The sequence below is a fragment of the Rhinolophus hipposideros genome (genome assembly GCF_964194185.1).
Source record: "Rhinolophus hipposideros genome assembly, chromosome: 10".
Classification (NCBI taxonomy): Eukaryota; Metazoa; Chordata; class Mammalia; order Chiroptera; family Rhinolophidae; genus Rhinolophus; species Rhinolophus hipposideros.
This window is the reverse complement of record NC_138056.1, coordinates 12,165,290-12,178,511: the sequence shown is the minus strand read 5'-3', so window position 1 is coordinate 12,178,511 and position 13,222 is coordinate 12,165,290. Positions and strand designations below refer to the sequence as shown.

Here is a 13,222-nt window from a genome sequence, read left to right as displayed (position 1 = left end):
CCCGGTCTCATATTATACTGTGTTTCCCCACAAATAAGACCCAGCCATGAAAATCAGCTCTAATGCCTCTTCTGGAGCAAAAATTAATGTAAGACCCAGTCTTAGTTTTCTATAATATAAGACCCAATCTTATATTATATAATGTAGTTATATTATATTATACATATATGTATATGTATACATATTTTATACCCATATATATTATGTAATATAAGACCGGGTGTTATATTAATTTTTGTTCCAAAAGACGCTTATAGCTGATTGTCCGGCTGGGTCTTACTTTGGGGAAACATGGTATGTTGGGCTTAATATATGAATTTAGAGCACTATGTTGACCTTCAAGATCTGTGAATTTCCTCTAAATTATCCCACAGGGTTTGAATGTTGTATCAGTCAGGGCCACTTAGGTAAGAAATCTTCCATGGACTTTAATACCTGGAATATTAGATGTGGAAGCCTGTAAGAGTGCAAAGGGGATACTAGTTGTTAATTTAAGGATTATTATGTTTTAATTAAAGTTTATTAGGGTGACAATGGTTAGTAAAGTTACATAAATTTCAAGTGTCCAATTCTGTAATACATCATCTATATATCCCATTGTATGTTCACCACCCAGAGTCAGTTCTCCTTCCATCACCATATATTTGAACCCCTTTACCCTCTTCTATAACCTTCCTCCCCCTTTATCCTCTTGTAACCACTAAACCATTGTCTATGTCTGTCAGTTTTTGCTTCTTTGTTTGTCTTGATTTTTTTTATTTCTTTCAGTTTTATATCCCACATGTCAGTGAAATCATATAGTTCTCAACTTTTTTTGTCTGACTTGTTTTGCTGCATAATAATCTCAAAATCCATCTATGTTGTCACAAATGGCACTTTTTCATCTTTTCTTATGGCAGGATAGTATTCCATTGTGCATATATGCAGATGGCCAATAGATATATGAAAAGATGTTCAACATCAGTAATCACTTGAGAAATGCAAATAAAAACCACAATAAGATATCACCTCACACCAGTTAAAATGTCTGACATCAACAAGACAAGTAATAAACAGTGTTGGAGAGGTTGGAGAAAAAGAAACCCTCATATACTTTTGGTGGGGATGCAGATTGGTGCAGCCATTATTGAAGGCAGTGTGGAGGTTTGCCCAAAAATTAAGAATAGAATTACCACATGACGCAGCAATCCCTTTCCTGGCTATCTCCCCCAAAAAATCTGAAAACATTTATCCATAAAGATATATGTGCTCCGATGTTCATTGCAGCTTTATTTACAGTGGTCAAGACATGGAAACAACCAAAGTGTCCTTCGACAGATGATTGCATTTAAGGATTATTAACTGCAGGGAACAGCCATTACTCTTCATGTTTGGGGACAATATATATGAGGGGGTTCTCTGTGCCTAATACCATTGGCGGGATCACAGTGAAACAGGGACCAGCTGAGGGACCTGAGGCAGGTCTTCCCACTTTCTTAATGTGATTAGTGTAATCAGAGAGTGGTTATGCCTCACAGGGACCAGGATATGGTAGAAACTTAGTAAATATTTGTTAATAGAAAACCAGTACAGCATGATGTCACTGGTATGTGTAATTGAAACAGTGAGACTCATGGATGAAGGAAGTAGAATGTGATTTCAAGGGGTTGGAAGAGGGAAATATGGACAAATGTTGGTCTTTGGGTATGAAATTCAGTTAAGAAAAATGAATAAATTTTTAAGATAAAGTGTACAACAATGTCACCATAAAAGATTATATTGTATTAAAAATATTATATTGTATACTTGAATTTTGCTTAGAGGCTAAAACTTAAGTTTTCTCATCCCTAAAAAAAAGGAAAATGGTAACTATGTGAAGGAATGGATATATTAATTAGCTTGATTGTGGTGATTATTCACAATGTATATGTATGTCAGAACACAATGTTGTACACCTTAAATATATACAACTTTGTGTTAATTATACCTCAGTCCATTTAGAATAATAATTTTAATCAAATAAAACAATGTGCTAAAAAAGAAATATTTGTTGAGTAAATAAAGATAACTTTTGCTATACAAAAATTTTTGGAGAATATGGGAATGATGACACATGGGGAGAAGTCATTTAAATAACTTGCATATAATTTAGTTTCTAAAGCTGCTGTTGTTTTTCTACAGGGTTCCCAATGAACCAGAATTACTCCAGAATACAATAATTAATTTTAATTGCTTGTTTTGAGGCCTCAAGAAAAAGAAAACTATTTCCTCTTGGGTCCTCGTCCCACAGGGATTGGAAGTAGACATAAGAGTCTCAGCATGTCCCTTAAATGCCTTCTCCAGAGGCAGAAGGGGGCTGTCTTTTTTATTTGAGATTTGTCTTTTCTACTGTCAGATCTGAGAAAATAGGGATATTCTTTCTATGAACGGTATTTAGAAAGTGCCCTAGATTCATTTTCTTATGGAAAATGAATTGGGGGAAATTTGAGACACTGAGAACATGAATTATCTGGAACAGGAAGTGCTCACTTTCTACAGAGGTTTGAATAGAGGGCCTGGCTACTGAGCTCCTCCATAGCGGTGTCCCCACAACTGTTTCCTGCGAGTGGGAGAAAGAAGGACCCTGAGAGTTTTCAGGTATGTATCTCTCTGCTTTTGTGAATTTTTGAAAGGGTTGTGCAAGGGAGAAAAGTCAGGTACTTAAATAAATTTGAATTGAAAGGAAGAAAAGTGAACCTTCTGAAGAAATTTAGTAAATATAAACAGCTCAGAATAACATTCTAGACCATGGGAAAAATTCTTCTGGCTCACACGGGCAAAAAGAAAAAATTTCTGGGAAGAAATTATTAGGAAGAAAATTTTACATGCCACATTTCCCAGATTCAAAGGTAATACAAATTTTTGAATCCATGTAATAACATCATTTAAGATATAAGGAAACATGGTATTTAATTTGTATATTAATAACTCAAACAGAAGAAATATGAAAATCTACCAGAATCAAGGAAATAAGGAATAGTTCTCAACAGCTGTTCATTATGCACCTCCACACTGCCCCATACCCACTCTTTTGACAATGTCTGGAGACTTTAAAAATTTTTTTTTTAATTTATTTATTGGGGTGACAATTGTTAATAAAATTACATAATTTCAGGTGTACAATTCTGTATTACATCAAATTTCTGGGGTTGACATTGGTTAGCAAAATTATGTAGGTTTCAAGTATACATTTCTATAATCTGTCATCTATATATTGCATTGTATATTCACCACCCAGAATCAGTTCTCCTTCCATCACTTTATATTAGAACCTCTTTACCCTCCTCTACCATTCCCCTTGCTCCTTATTTTGGGCTTACCATAAACTAATTTCTTATTTTCAGCCTAGATCATTAGGAAGACAATTTTCCAATTATATATTCCAGTTTTAACTTTTAAGTGGGCAAATAAATCAGGTGTTTTTTTTGACTTCAGGAAGGATTTCACTTTTTTAAAAACAGTTCAAGATACGGAGAAAATGCCAACTTATGCTTCAGTCCAGAGTCTCTTTATTTAGTTTTCATTACGTATAGGTGTATGACGTCATGGGTAAAGTCTTCCTGCTGTCAAGAAGGTAGGGCAGAGTTGAAGCCTCTCAACTTTCATATACCTTTTGTTTAAGGACAGGCCTGAATAGTAGATCCCATTATATAGAATATTCAATGTAACCACTTCACCCAAGCAAGTACTTGAGAGAAGCTGGGAAAGTTTTCACTTACCTGTTTTTCAATATGGGTAAAGAATATATCTTTTTAGGGTTGTAGCCAAATCAAAGTATAACATACAAATATGATAGTTCTACCATATGTATTCACACCTCAAAAATGTACATTTTGTTTAAATCTACATATATATATGTAAAAAGTATAGTAGGTATTTTTAAAAAAATTGCCACCTCCACATCGTTTTAAATAATGTAACTTTCTGCCTAGGTATGTCATACCATAGTTTAAGAATTGCTCTGTTTTTGAAAATTAATTTACCCATTGTGAATATAACAAACAATGTTGCAGTGTAACTTTGGATATAGTATTTCACAATTTGTCAGTGTAATTACACATTTTTGATGACAGCTTACTAAGAATGAAAATCTCCCATAAAAAACATAAGACCGCTTTTATTGTTGTGAGGGCTTTCAGTATATGTTGCTTAATTGCTTTCCAGAAAAATTTATATAAGAGTTATATCTTTCTGTGTCTCTATGGACACTGATCACTATCATTATGATTAATCAAATCATTTTGTTAATTTCACATGTAAAAATGATGACGGATTTCAGTATATACTTTGTCTCTTTTTTAATTAGGCATAATTCTAAATTTAGAAAGTACTCATGAGCCACTCATCTCGAAGAAACTGTCACAATCCCTAACAAAGGAATTGAACAGGACTTCATACATTTGCAAATTTAGGCTACTGATAGACTGACCTAACAAAAAAATAATGTATGGTATATAGGGTCACAGTAGCTATTATCTTACTTCAACAGAACCTACTACATTTTTCAGGGAACAGGAGCTGATCACATGTGGCTTTAAAAATACATCACTGCATCTATTTTAATGTCCATCAAAACACCTAATTTAATTGATCAACTCAATTATTGTGGGGGATAACAGTTGGGAATCATGTAGTTTTCTGTTGACACTTTCAATTTGCTCAGTGGGATTCATTGAGACACTGAACATTTAGAATTAATTGACAATTATACATCAAATACACTGTTTAACATCAGTATTATTTTTTCTTTAGTTAATATGAATGTGTGTTTTCTGTGTTATTTCCATTTCAGAAGAAACACAAAACTTATTTGGTTTTCCAAACCTGACATGTGGTGGAAATGGGGCAGGAGAACTGTACCATTGTGACAGAATTCATTCTTCTTGGGTTATCAGATGTCCCTGAGCTGAGAGTCTTTCTCTTCCTGCTCTTCCTTCTGATCTATGGAGTCACGTTTCTGGCCAACCTGGGCATGATTGCACTGATTCAGGTCAGCTCTAGACTTCACACTCCCATGTACTTTTTCCTCAGCCATCTGTCCTTTGTGGATTTTTGCTACTCCACGATTATCGTGCCAAAGATGCTGTACAATATCTTAAACAAGGAAAAAACCATCTCCTTCCTGGGATGCATGGTGCAATTCTACTTGTTTTGCGCATTTGCAATCACTGACCTATTCCTGTTGGCTGTGATGGCCTATGACCGCTTCCTGGCCATCTGTAACCCACTGCTCTACATGGTCTCCATGTCCCAGAAACTCCGTATGGTGCTGGTGTCTGGCTGCTACCTGTGTGGGACTGTGTGTTCTCTGATTCACTTGTGTTTAGCTCTTGAAATCCTGTCCTATAGATCCAATGTGATTAACCACTTCTTTTGTGATCTGCCCCCGCTCTTATCTCTTGCTTGCTCTGATGTCACTATGAATGAACTCCTGCTGTACATTGTGGCCACGTCTAATGAGGTCATCACCAGCATGATCATCCTCACCTCCTACTTGTTTATTGTCATCACCATCCTGAGGATGCGCTCTGCAGAGGGAAGGCGCAAAGCCTTTTCCACCTGTGCCTCCCACCTCACAGCCATCGTTGTCCTCCAGGGAACAATCCTTTTCACATATTGCCGGCCTGGTTCTGGCAGCAGTGTGAATACTGACAAAGTGGCTTCGGTGTTCTACACCGTAGTGATTCCCATGCTGAACCCCCTGATCTACAGCCTGAGGAACAAGGACGTGAAAGAAGCTCTCAGAAAAGTGGTGGGCTCCAAATTCCTTTTTGAGAAGCTCTTGTTTTAGCTAGAGTCAGTGTTTCTCCAGTGGACTTTAAAGATGACCTTGTTGGGGTGGATGTGAAAGAAAAGTAAAATAGGGAAGGATTTTACATGTGGGAGAACTATGCATGCTCTTTTTGTTTTCCATGTTCCTGTATTATTATCCATTTCTTTTTATGTGCTGGTTCATATGCGTCTACTGCCTTTGCTGTAGGTCTCCAATCTCTAATTGCTTGAAATGGGGTTTTGGAATTGTATTGTTAGACTCAATTTTTTGGTTTGAGGTCGTATAAATCTATCTAGAGTCGTATCTTTTCATTATCCTTAATGAATGCAACCATTCTTGTTAAAGTGCCTTCATTTTTTTATATGGAATGAGTATACATTTGTCTCATAGTCTGTTTTCTCATAAAAATTTAGAGTGAATTTTCTATATGTTTATGTGTATTTTGGGGTATTATCTTTTAGCCATTTATGATTATTTTCTTTTTCGTTACCACTCTATTGCTATTGTTTTATCTTTTACCTTTTGTTCTCTATTCTACCTTAATTCTTTATTAAAAATGTAGATCGTGTATTTGATACCATACCTTTGTCTTATATCTGTGTTAATTTTTTGTTTGCTCTGCTTGAATTTATCTTAAGCATCCATTAAGTTTTCTAAATGTATTATATAGTAAGCCATTATATTAGTTTCCTATGGCTTATTAAAAAAATAGCAAATTTAGTGTCTTAAAACATGAGACCTTTGTTCTCTTACAGTTCTAGAGCTCATAAATTTGAAATTGATATCATTGAGCCAACATGAAGAAGTCGGGAAGATCACACTCTCTCATGGGGTTCTGGGGACAATCCTTTCTTAGCTCTTTCAGCTTTTTTATTTTTTAAGTTTATTGGGGTGACAATGGTTAGTAAAGTTACATAGGGTTCAAGTGTAAAATTCTATAATACATCATCTATATATCACATTGTGTGTTCACCACCCAGATTCAGTTTTCTTCCCATCACCATATATGTGACCTCATTTACCCTCCCCTCCCTCTGGTAACCCTTACCGTTGTATTGTCTATGTCTATGAGTTTTCGTTTCTTTGTTTGTTTGTCTTGTTCCTTTCAGCTTCTGTTGGCTGCAGACATTCCTTGACTTGTGGTCATATCACTTCATTCTTCAAGGCTAGCATCTTCAAACCTTTCTCTGCTGCATTTTTACTACATTTTCTCGTGGTGTGTGTGTGTGTGTGTGTGTGTGTGTGTGAAATAACCTTTTGCTTCTCTTTTCTAAGGATACCTGTGATAGAATTTAGAGAGCAACTAGATAATCCAGGAAAATCTCCTCATTTTACGCCCTTAACCTAATCACATCTCCAAATAATTGTTTTCCAAATAAGGAGGCACTTACAGGTTCCAGGGATTAGAACCTGATCTATATGAGAGTCCATTTTCAAACTTATCACACCCATCTGTTAGAGACTCAGTCATAATTTACCTTTTCTATGTTCCTACAATGTCAACACTTCATTTGTTTTTATTACTTTCTTAACACTTCATTTGGTATTTGTTATTGTGCATATCTTTAGTAGGGTCACTTATTTAAATGCAACATAGGTCCTTGTTATTTAGTGAAGTAGCAAGAGCATGTGGCTTGAGATTAAATACCTAGGTGCAGGTTCAGACCCTGAGGAATAATTTTGAGGAAGATGCTTAAACTTTCTTAACCTCAAATCTGTCAAATGTAAACTGCGGATAAACTGGGAGCCTTAGAGATTATCGGTGGATTTACGAGCTGTGATCACAAAATAGCGTAAAGGTTTAAATTTATAAAAAAATTATTACAGTGAAAGACACATTGCTATTGATCCGCCTCAAAATACTCCCCCTTGCTTCAAACACACTTACCCCATCACTCCAGCCACTTTCTGAAGCAGTTCTGGAAGTCCTCTGTCGTGAGTGTCTTTAGTTGTGCTGTCGTGGCTGCCTCGATGTCCTAAATTGATTCAAAATGTTTACCTTTCATAGTCATTTGACTTTGGGGAAGAACCAGAAGTAGCATAGAGTGCCAGATCCGGTGAATAAGGTGGATGAGGACAGACCATACTGTTTTTATTTGACAGAAATTGCTGTACCAGAAGCAATGTGTGACAGGCAGGCTTTCTGTTGTGATCAAACAATATGGTGAATGCTGCTGCCATCCAAAAGAAAGGCAGGAATTTTCATTCAGGAATCAGTGTATCAACCTAGTAACAGAGTGTGGTAAGTTTCAGCGTGTTTTGTGCAGTCAGTCGGGTGTGAGCTACGATTAAGAGAAGGTGTGTTTTAAAGTGTGCCATAAATCATCCTTCATCATTACAACACTCCATGTCACACATCACTTCTGGTATATGTCAATTTCTGTCAAATAAAAACATTATGGTGTGTCCTCATTCACCTTATTCACTGGATCTGGCACCATGAAATTTCTGGCTCTTCCCCAAATCAAAATGACTTACATTAAAATAAGAGCAGGTCTTATATTAATTTTTGCTCCAAAAGATACATTAGAGCTAATGGTCTGGCTAGGTCTTATTTTTGTGGAAATACAGTAGAAGCAGTGTTAGGAAGTGCCACTGATAACTTTTGGTGAGCGTGTAAATTGGTATAATCCTTTGTAGTTTATATCAAGGGCATACAAAAAAATGTCCATTCCCCTTTGATATGGTGATTCTAAATTTGAGAATCTGTCCCAAAGAAATAATCTGAAACACAGGAGAAGAAGGCTTATTATTCATAAAGATGAATCTCAGCATTATTTGTAATAGGGGAAGATTTGGAAACCATGCAAATCCTGCTTTTGGAGATTGGGTTACTAAACTGTAGGTTATCTAGTCACTGTATCATTATTCAGCTATTAGAAATGATAGTGAGCTATGTAGACTATATAATTACCATGCAGAGATGTTAAAATGTCCTTAAGTGAATTATACTAGGAGATAAAATCTTATGCATATTATGAACAGTGCATAAAAGAAAAGCCTGGAAGCAAATTCTGTGGAGTTGAATCTTATGGGAGGGTTAGTGGGTTAGGTTCTAGTTTATGAGAATTATCCTTGAAGATTCTTTAAGTTATAGGTGCAATATATTAAGTATTAACTCTTTACTTATTGCTATGTCTCAGTGGCTCTGGCCTCCAATAATATTTCAATTTCTCTCCTGGAAATGCAGTCAAAGCTTTTATGGTACACTGAACCTTCCGCATAAATAATGCAATTCACAATAGTTCAGAATTCTTTAAAATATCATACTTATTCCTATAGATTTCACCCATTTTTAAATGCACTGACATATCCTTAGTTTCTTTTCCTGCTTAGGATTTACCCTTGTGGAAGAGAATCGTGGGTGGAATTGTTCACATCATTTGAAAAATATTATTACTATTGCTATTTTTTATTAACTAAACACCAGGCTTTATTCAGATTTCCCATTTTCATACTAAAGCCTTTTCTTGTTCCAGGATCCCCTCCAGGGTTTCACGTGGCATTTAGTAAAATATTACCTTTTGATTACAGAAAATGCATGAGTATGTTTTCCACTTGAAAAGTGGGAACATAACAGACAGAGTTAAACATTTCCTGGGAATGTTTAACCTGTCATCTCTAATCTGGGCTTCTTTGCCCCTCGGTGGAGATAATACTGAAAAGTCTGACTTTCTCCTCCCTTACCTCTCCTGGCTGGCTTCTTTCTTTGGATGAATACTTTGGTTAACTTTGTGAATGTTGTGTTTGTGCATGATGAGACTTCACAGTTCTTTCTCCCCTCTCTGTGCCTTTTTTCCTTACTGTTTTTCATATTTTGAATAATGTGAATGCACTGCTTTTATAACATATATGAATTTATACAAGTAAATAAGCTTTCTTGGGTAGCTGTCATAAAGGAGACGGAAATGCCTGCAGTCCAGATGTAGGTATATGCGGGTGAGGGCAGTGCCCAGCTGTGGGCATACTGAGTCCAGTTGAATCAGGGACAGGAATGGCCCAGCCTGGATGGAGTTCTGGTCATTAAAGGTCCATGCTTCGGGTCCATGGTAGGAAACCAGTTTGTGTAATAACAACTGTTGTAACAAGGTCTACTCTCTTTCATCTGTGGGACATTGAAATAGATTTTTTTTGGGGGGGTTGGGCTCCTTTCTCAAATGCCTACAATTCTAAATATTTCCTTGGTGCTTGTTAGTTGCCTATCACTTTATTAGATTCTTTGGAAGGTGTGAATTATGAGGCAGTTCTTGCCCCATACTTGTGTTTATGTAAATTTATTTGTAGTTAGTGACATTCCCAGGTGGGCTCAGGGATGGGTTTCATGAAGCGCTAAGGAGGTGTAGGTACAAGAATGTGAGCACACAATTGGCAGGAAACTGGTGAAAAGGAAAGAGGTCTGAACTCAAAAATCAGAGGATGAGGGACTTCTCCTTCTGGACTGAGTGTTGGAGACGTCACGTTACTTCTCAGAACCTTCGCTTCCTTGTCTTTAAAGGGGGATAATAAACCCTCCTGCTTGGACATGTTATGAAGATTTAGTGATCATGTCGAAGTCCATGCAAGCACTTTATTAGCTGTTGCAGCAAAGTAAAAGTCTAATTTTTACTTGTAACCATTCCTGTTTAGGTGCCTTTCAGCTATCCGGTGTGGTTCAGCATTCAGGTACTGCTTGATTTTACTCATCTATCTGATGTTGCTAGGCAGCCTTTCTCCCCAGATCTCACCTCTTTTCTTAGCTTTTAGAACCAGAAAAGTGAAAGTCACCCCCTGTGACAGTTCCACTGCCTCCTGGCCTGACCATGGCATTCCCAACACCACGGACTTGCTCATCAACTTCCGGTATCTTGTTTGTGACTACATGAAGCAATGTCCCCCCGAATCGCCAGTTCTGGTGCATTGCAGGTAGGCAGGTGGTGGGCACTCCATGTGTGACACACTTCCAAGGCAATTATCAATATGGACACTTTTGAAAAGCAAGATGTGGGATTGAATGCAGTAGGCATTTACAAATTCAAGAAAGATTTGGATATGTGTCCATGGACTTTTCCCTAAGCCCTGAGACAGGGGTTAGCAAACTACAGTGTGGGGGCCAGATCTGGTAGGCACTTGTGTTTTCCTTTTTTAAGCCATAATGTATTTTAATTTATTTCTCATTTATATGATTTTCTTGTAACATATTTCAACCTTACAAAAATATAGAGAATAACAATTTAATAAAGCATAACATCAGGCAATATATGTTCCTTTTTTGTTAATGATACATTATGGACATAAAGTCTCTATTTACCTCCTATCCCATTCTTCTTCTTACACAGGTGAACATGGTTCTAAAGTTGATCTGCATCATTCCCTTGCATGCTTTTATATTTTATTACATACATATATCTCTATGGTTTTATATTGTTTTAAACTTTTACCAGATTTTACTATATATACATCATTCTTCATCCTTCATGTACATCTGCTTTCTTCATTCAGCCTGTTGGTTTGTTATTTAACAATGTTGAAATACATAGTTCTATTCCTTTTATTTATTTAAAATACTTTTGACATACAAAAACTGTACATAAATTAGTTTATGCCACTTGATGAGTTTAGGGATAATTATATGCCCATGAAATCATCACCACAATATATTTGGTTGCCTGTTTTTGTAAATAAAGTTTTATTGGTACACTGCCATGGTCGTTTGTTTACCTATTATCTTATAGTTACTTTTATGCTGCAATGGCAGAAAGAGACCATTTGGTCTTCAAACCCAAAGATATTTACTGTCTGGCCCTTCACAGAAAAAGTTGCCACTCCCTCCTCTAGAATAGTAAGACATTAGCTTTAATGCTAAAGGAATTAATTTAAGACATTAGAACGGAAGGGTTTTGTTGCCGTATGGGGAATAAGTTGATGAAACTTTCCATCCTAGTTTACGGTGGCAACTTGAATGGTACTGGGATTCAAGAATCTCTAGCAAGGTGTTTTATCTGTGTCATTTGACTCCAAAGGAACTTTAGGACTTGGACCCCAGTCCCAAGCTAGTGCAGTGTGACTTGCTGAGATTTCAGTTGAACAAATGTTTAATGATCTTGGGCACTGCACTGCAAGCCTGGTAGTGGAAGAGAGCAGACATATATGCAGGAATGGGGCAATGTGTGAGTTGTACAGTAGAGGTAACATGGTGACGTGCTCATTTCCCCTTTCTCTCAGGGCGGGGGTTGGAAGGACGGGACTTTCATTGCCATCAATCGTCTTATCTATCAGATAGAGAATGAGAACACTGTGGATGTGTACGGGATTGTGTATGACCTTCGAATGCACAGGCCTTTAATGGTGCAAACAGAGGTGAGATCAACATCTGTGTTTGACAGCCCACCCTTCCCATCCATTTTTAAAAGATTGCACCATGTTACAAACTTGTGTTAAACCATTCACCCTTCCAGATCTTTCTGGCCCAGGGCCGTGGCACAACACTGGATTTCTTTTAGATCCTAAACTAGCATGGGATTGAACTACCCAATACAGTGACACATAGTACCGATATCAGCCATGGAGCTACAGACCTCGATATTATCAGGATTTTTACCTGGTTCACCAAATAATCTCAGCAAGTCTCTGAACTTTGGCGTCCGGATTTTAAACTTGTAAAACTAGCATTTTCCAATCTTATGTTTCTAAGAAGCTCTTAGCATCCTTAAAATAAGCTAATGAAATGGATTTATTAAACTTAATGATGTGAAGTAGCATAATGCTGCTTTGAGCATCAGTACAGCAATGTGTCCTCACCCAGCCTTGCAAATGTTGAAGAATGTCAACTATCGTAGCTACAGGAGGATGGTGACCAGTTGAGGAAATGAATACTAGTATCCACAGCATCATTTGTGTCAGACTATTGGATTTGGCTTTCTCTGAACTGTTCCCGATAAACATGGGTTTTGAGGCATGGTCTCCACAAATATGTTGGGAAATAGCCTTTCTCAAAGCTGTAGGGTGAATGTGCCTTGACGAGGATGAGAGTGGAATATTAATTTTGTATCAGGCTGTTGCCCTGTACCAATTTAGAACTCTGTGAATATGTGCTCTGTTTTTGAGTCCAGCAAAGAATGTTCTAGAGGCCGGGATACATCTTGTGCTTTGGGGTCAGTGGTGTGGTTGTGATGGAAAGAGTGGAATCTCCCTCCTGTGTTGCTCACAAGAGACATTTTCTTTTACCTGCTATAATTCCATAGAGCAGCAGTTCTCCATCTTTCATTCTCTTTAGGGAAACACAGGAATCTTATACCTGCATACAGATTCTTTTTATGTTTTTTTTTATATTTTGAAAATATAAACCTGTTGATATTTAAAAATCTGACAGTGCAGAATTATGTAGAATATATTTTTCTTTCCCCCAGTCCCACTCCCTAGAAGTAGCCAGTGTTAACAGTTTGGCTATATCTT

General features: G+C 36.9%; 1 protein-coding gene across 1 annotated transcript in view; it reads left to right on the top strand.

The window, feature by feature from the left end:
* Nucleotides 1-4,858: 4,858 nt before the first annotated feature.
* Nucleotides 4,859-13,222, top strand: part of LOC308503361 (uncharacterized protein) — a gene marked incomplete at both ends in the record, with an annotated part of 28,065 nt that continues 19,701 nt past the window's right edge. Inside the window, 3 exons of the mRNA XM_081062681.1 lie at nt 4,859-5,802; nt 10,418-10,682; nt 11,993-12,127. Of these exons, the coding sequence (XP_080918807.1) occupies nt 4,859-5,802; nt 10,418-10,682; nt 11,993-12,127 (1,344 nt within the window). The remainder of the gene's footprint in view (nt 5,803-10,417; nt 10,683-11,992; nt 12,128-13,222) is intronic.